At 34.2% G+C, this 11,806-nt stretch overlaps 1 protein-coding gene across 1 annotated transcript; it reads right to left on the reverse strand.

Annotated features, from left to right (window-relative positions):
* Positions 1-1,338: 1,338 nt before the first annotated feature.
* On the reverse strand, positions 1,339-7,431 carry LOC122074899 (probable cyclic nucleotide-gated ion channel 14). The gene is made up of 7 exons (XM_042639887.1): positions 7,313-7,431; positions 6,645-7,212; positions 4,741-4,953; positions 4,350-4,654; positions 4,003-4,114; positions 3,017-3,253; positions 1,339-2,079 (listed from the first exon to the last, which is right to left on the reverse strand). The coding sequence occupies exons 1-7, from the start codon at positions 7,339-7,341 to the stop codon at positions 1,339-1,341; spliced, it is 2,205 nt and encodes a 734-aa protein (XP_042495821.1). The 5' UTR covers positions 7,342-7,431.
* Between the last annotated feature and the right edge of the window lie 4,375 nt (positions 7,432-11,806).

The following is an 11,806-nucleotide window of genomic DNA, read 5'->3' on the forward strand; positions in this document are numbered from 1 at the left end:
AATTTTTTGATCTTGAATTTCACCATTATCTCAGAAATTATACTTGAAACACCGATTAGATCTGATACCAGTTTTTTATAACTATTTTATCAATGATCGATATTTAGTATTCCAGAGAGCAAGAGAAAACAATTGTAAATAAAACAAATACAAAACACACATAAAAAAGAGAGTTTGTATGGTTTAACTTTTGGCATACACCCAAAATTATTTTTTATGTCCTCCAAAGGTGCATCCTTATTTCTAAAATGATTAAACACCTTTATACCTTGGAAATGAGAGCTTCCACATATGACATCAACATCACCAAAAGTGGTAAGATGTTTAATCTGACATCATTTATTAGAAAATTTTTAATCCTCTCTTCGCAATTGCTAAGCTTTTCAATAAATGTTAATATGTGTGTGTGTATATATCCATTGAGGAAAACAATCAGAACGCCTATCTATTTGATCTCATAGCCTTAGAGTATAGCTATTGATAATAAAATTCTAATAGATTTAATCATCACCACTGAAAAATTGTTTCACCGTAATTAATCCCTTCCTCTTAGGTATAACCTTTTGCAGTCAGTATTGATTTGAAATACTCTGCTCTCACATCCATGTTTTTAAAGCTCTCTCTCTCTCTCTCACTCAGAACCTTAATGGCATTCTTTTATTTGTATTTCAATAAAGCTAGTGAGGGTTTTATGGAAGTTCAATTGCATAAATGCAAATACTTTAGAGTTCAACTTTAAAATTCTATCTACAATAGTTTTTAGTACATCAAATTTCTTCAGCGCCTTTTGTTTTGTGTGACTCCACATCATAAACTTGGGCTATAAAAGGGAGGTTATAGTACATTATCACCATGCATGGTAACACACTGATTATCCCTATTTGTAACGCATGTTCTTTAATGCTTAGTAGTATATCTAACATTTCAAATCTTCTTATTTAGTTGTTTTTATCACATATTATTATTATTTATTTTTTTTTTTTAAGTGGGGCTGGGGGAATGAAATATTTATTAGTAGTTTTAATATTGCATAGGCCAATAAAGATTTTAATCACACAGATACTGTGAAGACAGAGATAACTTGCCATTGTTTGGATGCCATATTTATTACTTATGTGTAGTACACAATAGTTTATTGTCTCCATATAATACTATTTTCTTCAAGAATTACTCTAGCAAATATTGTTGTTGTTAAAATGGATGACCAGGGATCTTACACAACACAAGATGTTATTAGCCTCATATTGTAAGTTGTCTAATAACTAATGGTAAAGTGTTCTTTTATATTGTACTTATCAGTAGGTTTTTTATCCATATCTATACTATATATACACCTTACTAATCATCATCAGGCTCAATAAAGTAGTCTGGCTCTTCAGGCTTCTGTAAGGGAATCTCAACGCCATTGATCATCTTTTGAGCTCCCATCCTCTTGTTTGTGGTAAACATTGAAGCTACAATTGTGACCCCTAGGTTTTGTCTCAGTATGGAAGGACATGTTGAAATAGTAGTACTAAAGTCTTCTCCTTGTCCTGTTTCAATAGTTGCTTGCTCATTAAATGAATATGGGCAAGACAAAGACTCTTGCATGAAGAGGTCCTTTGCCATCTTCCTCCTCTTGTACTGACGCCAAGCAGTCTGTATGAAGCAAGCAGCCCATGTCCTCCAATGGTGAGAGTAGAAGCGGAAAGTGTGCTGCAACTTCTTACTGTGTAAGCGTCTGAACTGGTTGGCTACAAACTTGAGATCTTCTGCTTTCAAGGCAAATGCTTCCACTTCACTTAGGGTTTTGACTGTCCTTGTGGATGAAGGCAAGTTAAAATTGGACTTATTAAGCAAAGCCCATTCAAGGAGTTCTTCCCCACAAAAGTCACCAGGTCTTAAAGTAATTGAATTAAAGAAACCTGGTCTTCCTCTATCGGTGGTAGAACTTTCAAGTCTACCTCTGATGATAAAAAGCATTGCAGTTACAGTGTCACCTTCACGGACAATGTAGGTGTCTTTGGTGCTTAAGGAGGATACAAGACACTCACATATGGCATCAAGTAGCTGGTCATCCATCTGTGAGAAAAAAGGAACCTGCAAATGGGAAATAAATAATTTGATTGTTGGTTTACATATAACAGATATTACCATAAATTGTATATTATTGAAGGATCGAAGGAACATTTATATAATTCTTCCAATTGAATTGAACAACTTACCCAAGTTCAAAAGGATATGGTAATCTCACTCTTTTGTACAATCAAGAAAAAGTGTGGACAATATTATATATATATATATATATATAAGCACCAATAGATCAAATGATCAATACACAATTAAAATTATGAAGTACAACACAATAATAGATTTTCAAGACACCTGATCATAAGAATCAATGACCAGAATTTCATCATTCGAAATAAAAAGATAGGATGATCGTCCTAAATTATATTATATAAATCATGGTTAAAATCAGGGCTAGGTTGGGCTAAGCCGAATTGGGCCTAGGCGTCAACATAGGCCTTGCCCTACCCTAACTCGCCCTAGGCATCATAATTTTAGTCCACGCGCTATTTGGGCTTAGGACAGGCCGTCAAGGCCAAACTTACAACCCTAGATAATATACAAATGAAAATGATGAAACAACAGGTGAAACATATAAAAGGGGGTCAAAAACTACATTCCTAGGAGATTCTACAAACCATTTCAATGACCCCACTTGAAAATAAGATAATGCCATTATTTTGAACATTAGAGAACCCACAATAATTACAGTTTGGAATGGCAACATGGTATAAAAGGTTCAGCACTAAATTTAGCTTACCAAAACCTGGTCTGCAGATAGTGGAGGGCCAATAACAAGAGAGGGTGGGGCCGGGCCATGTAGGACATAAATTAAAGAGAGATCAAGGCTGTGAATACAAATGATTTGGCCTAACTTAAATACCCAACCTGAACCTGCCATGAATTTAACCTGATCTGAAAAGACTAAAATCCTATTAGTAATCCTAGAGGGGATGATGATTGATACCTGCCGAACAAGGTCCAAACATAGGTGGCGTTGGATGTCTCGACGAATATCAGTTGGTAAAGAATGCAAGATAGCTTCTTCATCAGCTCCTCGTGTAGCATGCCACTTATATTGGATAAAATTCTGAACACGTTCTCGCAAATCCTGAGGGAGTTGGCGATGCCTCATCCATTCTTCAGTGTCCCTTTCTTTAAGTCTCCACTCTTCAAGCCTTCCAGTGATGGATGCTAAGTAGGTCTACACTAGAAAAGATAAGTCAAAGCATGTACAAATATAGTATAAGAATCTGAAACAGGATAATACACTATCCAACCGATGTGGAACTAAACTGCTCTATCCTTGACTATAAAGTTGCATTCATTGCTTCACCTGAGACCTTGCTCTATCATATGGTTTTTTTTTTGGTATGTCTTAATGGTGACAAATATAATGTATATCTATAAATGGAAAGAGGTTTTCTAAGCCGGGGATGAAGGTTATGCCCTTTGCCTACTAAACGAAGGGTCATGGTCTACTCTGATTGGTTGTTTCCCATCACATGAAGCATCGGGAACCCTCTCCATTAGAAATTATCGCAACGCATATTTTGGTAGCAAGAGAAATTAAATGCAAGGGAAGCAAAATTTCAAACCTAAAAAATAAAATTTTGTATCATTACGCCACATGATTATATTATAAACTCTAAATCATTCTATATTTGGTTACTAAATTTCACTCACGTTGCATTCTGTTATTCAAATTCCTTGCATTTGAAAAATATAATAGAAATTACAATTAAAATATGAAAAAAAAAAATCAAGTAATTTGTACAATCCTTTGGAGTAATGATTACAAAATTTCCCTTTTAATTTTGAAAAATTTTCAATTCCATTCCATTTAATTTCCCTTTCAACCAAACAGAACAATGAAAACATTAACGAAGTTAAGCAAGTATAAGAATAACGAGATAGTCACATGAAAAACTAAAAATAAGAGTAAGAAGACACCTGCATGTTCCCAATCAAATGAGCAAATAAAACCAGACCCGCAAGTGAAACGAATATGGCAAATAAGTTCTCCCCAATAAAGGTGCTAGTTATCAAAACCTGCCCATAACAACTGAAGAATAAGAAAACAAAATCAGATTATATATCAAAATTCTGAATGAACATAAGATATCCAAAAACAATTCCCTTAATAATAATAATTGTATTTCATAATCGAACAAAAATGTTTATACAAAAATAGTGCAAGTTAGATAATAATGGTTAGAAAATAAAATGTAAGTATACTAAGGATTATAAAGAGAGAAAAAAAAAAAAAAAAAAAAAAAAAGAGTTTAATAGAATATTACCTCAAGTTTTGCAATCCCCACCAAACACAGAAGAAGTATTTCTCGAGCAAACTTATGGAGAGAACATTATTAGTAAGTAGATATGCAAACATTCCATAATTGAAAGTGAGATTTGGATTATTGACATCACAGTTATCAAACACAACTGTAGTGTTTGCCCAAACTGTTCGAATAGGATTCTGCAAAGATTTACAGTCTAAAAAACTAAGACTGCACTCTAAAGGGCTAACTTCATTTTTGCATTCTGATTTCCAACACATTGTGTATCTCTCAATTGACAGCAAATACCATGATGCCCCTAAAACCTACAAAAAGTAGAAATTAATAAGAAAAAAGGTGAAATAAATTAGTAAGAAAAAGATGAAAGAAGAAACAGAAATATATTACATACATGACTGGCTATCATGTACAGTAGTAGATTATACACTGCACCAACCCAAGCAGTCTTTCCGATAACTCCAGTAGCTTTTATAATTTCGGAACCCATAGGAAAAATTTGATATAATCTCGGAATATATTGGAGCAGCACAATGAGAACAATGGAAATGTTTGTATGATCAGTGTGGGAGGTTCTAAGTTGTGGTATTATAAACCATATCACAACCTGCATCCACAAAAGTTTTGCAGTTTTAGCTTTTATTTGCACCGGTACAACATCCCCCCCCCCAAAAAAAAAAAAAAAAAAAAAAGAAGTTTAAGAGATAGTATTAACAGAATAAGATGAGTACACATTTTTAGAACAACAGTCTAGAATATCCATGCATGTAAGATAACTCTTGCAAAAGTATATTCTAACTCAACTAGTGATGTAACAGCCCTTTATTGGCTTAAAATCATTATCCTGTTTGAAGGCCCAAGTCTAAATTCCACAAACCCGATGGGGAGAAATGGTTTCCTTCACAGTTAACTTTTCTTTTCCCCACTTTTTCATTTTCATGGAGCAGGCACCTAATTATAATTATGATGAGTTGTAAAGAGGACATTCTTATAATTCTCTACAATCTTCTACAGTCATCTGTACTCTGATTGTTTCTTAGTACTACTGGTCTAGGTTATTCTCCACAGCAATAAAACAATACCCATCTCTCTCTTTTTCATTCTCCTTTCTTTAATTTCAGTTTCAGCACTACATGTCAAGACAACATCAAATCATCAAATTTGCAGGTCCTTTTTGGTTAACTTCCTTAGTAATTTTGTATTAAATGATTTAACAGAAGAAAAAAATAAGATTCAAAATACCTCTTTTGATTTTTTTTTTTTTTTTTCATCTCCGCAAAGCTTGAATACAAGACCCTCCCCGATATTGCTTCTTTCAAATCAAAGTAGTGAAAAATATTTAGTCCAACATTGCTTATGGAAGAGAGTCGAGTGAGGTTGAAATTGTGTAATGGGAATCACATATTATTTGTTTTTATGGCTTGTAATCTGTAGTGGTCCATATAATTATTATTGGACATATATACGTTTAGGTTGGGTTTTGAGTTCATTACATATACATGGATAAAATTGTAAGAGATTAGGATTTTAGAGTTTCCGATATATTTTCAGAGGTAAAATTATAATTACATGGGGATTAGGGTTTTTAGGTTTTTTGATAAATTTTATTTTTGGGGAAATTCCTAAACACAAGCAAGGGAATTCATCAAATTGTGAGCTCGAGAGTGTAGAGTGTTTTTTTAGGTTAGTGAAAAATAATCTGATTCTCTCAAGTAGATGTAGGCATTTGTACCAAACCACATTAAATTCTTCGTATTGTGTGTGATTGTTTGCTTAATTTCTTCCTCGTGGTTGCACATTAATACTCATCCCTAGTATAGATTACCACCTTGGCATGCCAATTGCTAGTATTAGGAGCCCCACAAGATCATCTAATTATTTCTGTTTGTGGTTAGAGCTTTCCAACAAAGATTGTCGATGTTAGCTGATTCTGAACAAAGTTCATCGACTAACATCAACATAGAACTCTATATTGTTTTATTTTCGTCTATTTACAATTACTGTATAATGACCCTATGATTTTGGGTGAACCCTTCTCCGACCGTGGATGAAAATTTTTTCTTTGTTACATTTTTATTGATGTTAAAATTTTGTAAGCCTCAACCACTTCCCTGACAATTTCCTGTTTGTCATAACACCCCTCCCCCCTCTCTTTTTCCTTTTTAAAACTAAACCACAAACATGCATATTCATGACAGGATCCAGAGTGAAATTTGTGTTATCAGTAGTGTGCATGCATAAATAATTAACCACAAATTTTATTTTTATTTTTCGAAAGAAGTAGAAAGAATTACAAACCTGTGGGAGAGGTAAAGCAGATGTGAAATCAATGAAGAAATCCGTTCTTAAATACCTTCTAGCAATCTTCTTAGAATCCATTACAAGCTCACCCTTCCCAAACCCACGAGAAGTAGGTGCTATATATGCAGTCCTGAACTTTATCAATATATGAAACAGATAGAACAGATCTGTAATTGTTCTAAAATATGTCACCACAATCCCTGTATCCAAATCCATCTTCACACATGATGAGTTCCCTTGCCCCACTACAACCGGTAGGAAGAAAAAAAATGGATCTATTATCAGAGCCAATAAAGATGAGAACATGAAAACCAGGTTCCAGTGCAAGACAATATCAGACCCTGGATCAAGTATCTTGTTTCTCCATGACTCATTATGATCCATTTGATCTGAAAAAACTTTAGGGCACCCAAGTTTCAAAACCTCATTAATAATCTTACTTTTGACACCACCTAGGCAGCCTCGGCCACTGCTATTAGGTTTCAGAAGAGGAGCTGAAGCACCATTGTATAGGGTTGAGTGTAGTTGAAGTTGAAGTTGTGGGGAATCATTTCCAGGATAAATCCTTGAACAAAACAAACCAACGTTACACCAATTAAAAATGAAATCCCACAAATGATTAATAACAGAATAAAGCAAATTAAGCTCTAAATATCCATAATTACCTCAGTATCTTTTCCTTCCTAAGCTCCATATATAAATTTGGAGAATGTTTTAAGGCAGTTGGGATGATGATCTAAGTGAGTTGCAGGGAGATGAACTAAACTGATTATGTTGGTTGTTGAGAACTGAGAACCACTTCCATCTCTATTCATAGGCTCTTTGTTCAGCTACAGTTTTTTGTAACTGATGAAAAAAAATACACTTAAAGCTCGTGTTGAAGTACAAGGAGTAGAAAAGGAGAAGAGTAGTGAGATGGGTGAGGAGTTAGTATGCAAAGTATATTATTCTATAAAATGTACAAATGAAATGAGAAGTTGGAAAGCTAGGTAAAGCATCATCATGTATCATGTCTAAACAATCTTGATTCAATGAGTTAATTGCTTGCCTTAATTATGTACTCAAGTGTTTAATTTTTACTATTTGGCATCTTAGGGACAACGACGAGAGAATACGATTTATCTACATAAGTTTTTGGTTTTTTTTTTTTTTATAATCCTACACACATGCATCATAATTTAAGGATCTTCGTATGTGACTTTATAAAATGTGCAAATATTGTATTTCGGAGAGGATTGGGCACGTCGATCGCTTTCCTGGAGCTAGTGGATTAATCAATGTGGGGGTGGGGGGAAGGGATTGGGATATATGGGAGGGGTATGAGGGTGGTTTTCTTAGGGGAGGGAGAGAGAGTGACATAGGATGGGGAATCCAGCACTGTGCCCAACCTTTTTCCTATTGGTAAGGTTTCGATCTGCATGTAAGTTTGTACATTTGATCCCACTCAGTCAGTCTTGTTGGTCTAATCAAGCTTAAATTAAGGTTGTGCTTGGTATGCATTATTCTCAGAATGGATTACAGGTTTAGAACTCACTTTGAAACAAGAAAATAGAGAAGATTTGTGTTTCAGAATGCATTCTAAACCCATAAATATTTTATGAGAATATGTACCAAATACAACCTAAGATGATTGACTAATTAACTAACCCCTCTTCAATCCTCACCAAGATTGAACCACTTATTAAATGGTAGGTCAATTTCAATCTTAATTGATTTATCCTTGTCAGGTTACTCAGCACTGGTTAGGTGAACCCTTAATTTTATGGATATGTAGTTCACTTCTTAGAAATATACATACCCTACCACTTTGAGCTTTAAACTTTGTATATTTCAATGGTTACGCACAAACCATCCCTTTGAAAGGCTTATTTATGGCTAGGAAGTGTAACCACTCCATTAGTCTGTCTCAGTAATGATCGGAATGATGCATCAGAGTGACTGGAAGCTTAACTGCTTAGCACCCTCTCTCTCCTTGGAGTTTCATGGCTGAAAGATATGTTTCAGGTTCTTTAATAAAGCAACGTGTAGGATAGAATCTTTTAGGAGATCAATATGTATAGAAAAAAAAGAAAGCTACCCAGTTGCGTGTCTACACTTAGGCGTGCGCGGAAAGACTGTGCTGCTCCCCACTTCATGGGCTGACGATTCTTCTGCACGACCTCCCATCGGTCTGAATGCTAGTACAGTGACTATGCAACCGGGTAGTGTTCTCTTGCTCACGCATTCACCTAGGCTGCATTTGGTAACATTTTTATTCCAGAAACGGTGTTTCATGTAAAAAACGAAAATTTCAGTTTCTATGTCAGAATGCCTTTTTTTTCTTTTTTTTTTAATGAAATTGGAACGACAAAACTACCTTTTGTTGTTCCATTAATTGTCCTTAAAAAAAAAAAAAAAAAAAACGAAACACACCATAAATGCACCAGACACTTTATTCTTTTTTTTTGTTTCCATAGAACGAAAAAACTCCCAAAAACGTTTTTCTGAAACATCACCAAACGCTGCCTTAGTCACTGCGAAAATCTTTAATTACATGATAATGGAAATATCCAAATTGACCATAAAGATTTTAAAGATGATGACATGCTTATCTCCCTCATTTTTTGTTAATTAGATGAGCTAATCATCTCTTTCAATATTCTAAATTAAAGTGCCTTTTGTGTTGTATAATCCAATTATATATCCAATGGCTACCACACTTTATTATCAAATTCAATGACAACATAGACATCGTAACTGTCCTAGTTTCAATCAGTACCAGGTTTCCACTAAAAATTATAGGTATCTTGTGGAGTTGAATACTTTAATCTATTTTAATGGATGAGGAATATATAGAGTTTGCCAATATTATTAGATGTTATAATGCTTAAATCTATTTTAACCAAATGGTTTTTAAAGATTTCTCCCAACCACTAATTAAAATCATAGTTTAATATGGTTTCATGCTTAATTAAATCACTAAGAAGAACCTTACATGAAAAATGGAATATCATAGTCTTACGTCCCTTATTTTTGTTAATTAGATGAGCCAAACATCTCTTTCTTTCTAAACTCAAGGTGCCTCCTTGTGTTTCACTAATAATTCAATGACCATTTTATTATCAATTTTAATTATACAAAGAGATTGCAACATGGTTCCTCTATAAATATGGTTTTCTTGCAAAGTATAATCTAATTTAATAGAGAAAAAAAAAACAATTAAATCATTATTCACATCATTTGTTATTGTTTCCTCCAATATTTTTATTAATTCCCTTTACTTTGAGATAAAGGCTCCATCACATCTATACAAGGAGCCTTTAATATATACCCACCAATCCTCAATCATCTAGGTTGATGATTTTGCTGACTTACCGTTCGATAAATTTGGACCTCTAATTATCATATGCTATGCAGTCGGACAAGAAACTCAATCTCTAAAGTCTATTATTCAATATTCAGATATAACTTATAAGAGAGTCGTTAGAAGTTAGAATAGCTTATAGGCAGGGATGGCTTCTTTTGCTTTTGCTTTTTGCTTTTGAGGGATAATTTTGTTGGTCATACTTGTTCCCTCTGTGAATGATGGAGGCGTTTGGTGCCAATGTAGTTTTTCTCTTTGTTTCCTTTAATGATGATATCAGAGTTAACATCAAAGGGAAGAATGGATGACATTATGAGAGATCAGTGATGTTGAGGTCATCGATCAAGCGCATGGAGGAGTTAGTAGATGAATGTTTCTCCTTTTTATTTTATGATGTCAAGGTTTACCAGCTCCATATAGTAAAAGTACTCTTAATTGGATATCATTTAATGAGTCATTAGTGCTAAGAAGTTGAAGACAGAGAATTCAGGACAAAGTTTTCCTTCACCGATGGTAGATGAGACTGTCCAGATGTGACCCCCATCACTTCCCACCTCTCTCTCTCCCTTATTATACGTGGTCGTGATGGGCCACCAAATTCATTCACCTTGGCCTTAGGAAAAATCGGTCCAATAATTTATAAGAGTAGATGTATGGGTCATCTATCATAGGCGGCGCAAATCGTTTTAGAGTTTTAAGGATATTTTGGTTCATTACGGAAATGACTGTCTATGAATTTTTTTTTTTGGTTGTATAGAAATAAAAAACTAGTATTAAATATCTATTATATATATTTACATTATTTGACTTTGTCCATTATCCTACTATTAGTGACAGTTTTACAAGCTAAATTGAAAATGAAATCCATGGTTGGATGACTTCCCGCTTCTTTGTGGTGAAAGGTTTGGTATTTGATAGGAAAATGATCTCATGAAAGGTTACAAACTGTAGGAGAGGCCATGCTTCCTTGGTAGGATATGGAATAAGGTGAAGTAAAGCCTTGTCTGAGAACCAAACTTCATGTATATTCCATCCTTTAGTGCCATCCATCCTCGATTCTGTTAGGATGCCTTCTGCTTCCACCGCTTCATGTTGAGTAGTTGTAGTAGTATTTGAGTTGATGATCCTAAACTGACCCTATGAGAGGATTCCATATGTCCATCCTGAAGCTGAGTTCAAAAGATTAGTTGTAGCAGGCACGAACCAAAATTGGATATGTCAAAAAAGGTATAAGAAATCTTTTGTTCAAGCTTGCCAGATCATTTGTATCAAGTAAAGCATTAGTATTCATACAGGCGGGATAAATATTTAAATCAGCAATCCATCTATTTATATTATTATGTAAAACAGAAATTGGGTTAGGATTAGATTTTGATGCAATGATATCATTCCTATGTTTCCATATGAAATTGATAGTGATTGCAAAAAACATTGAAAACCCAATTGAGATCCAATTTAGATTTTGTGGAAGAAGAAATATTTTGTCGCCTACAAAAAGGATGTTGAATTTGTATTTTGCAAAGGTAGTCCAAGTGGCCCCGCCACCCAAATGTGCATTGCAAAATCACAATTAATAAACAGGTGAGAAATAGATTATGTAGAACTATTGCAGAACACACGTGATTTATCAATCCATCGGCCCGAAATGTTCTGAACCGATTTTCCATTATGTAGGGTTCGCCAAAGAAACATCTTAAACTTAGGGTGAATTTTTAATTTTCAAATAGTTTCTTTTTTGTTCCATGGCAATCACAAGATTTCTGATTTGTGCACTTGATCTTCAAATATGATTTGTCACAAAATTTACTGATCAATC

This window comes from Macadamia integrifolia, chromosome 3 (genome assembly GCF_013358625.1).
Source record: "Macadamia integrifolia cultivar HAES 741 chromosome 3, SCU_Mint_v3, whole genome shotgun sequence".
NCBI lineage: Eukaryota > Viridiplantae > Streptophyta > Magnoliopsida > Proteales > Proteaceae > Macadamia > Macadamia integrifolia.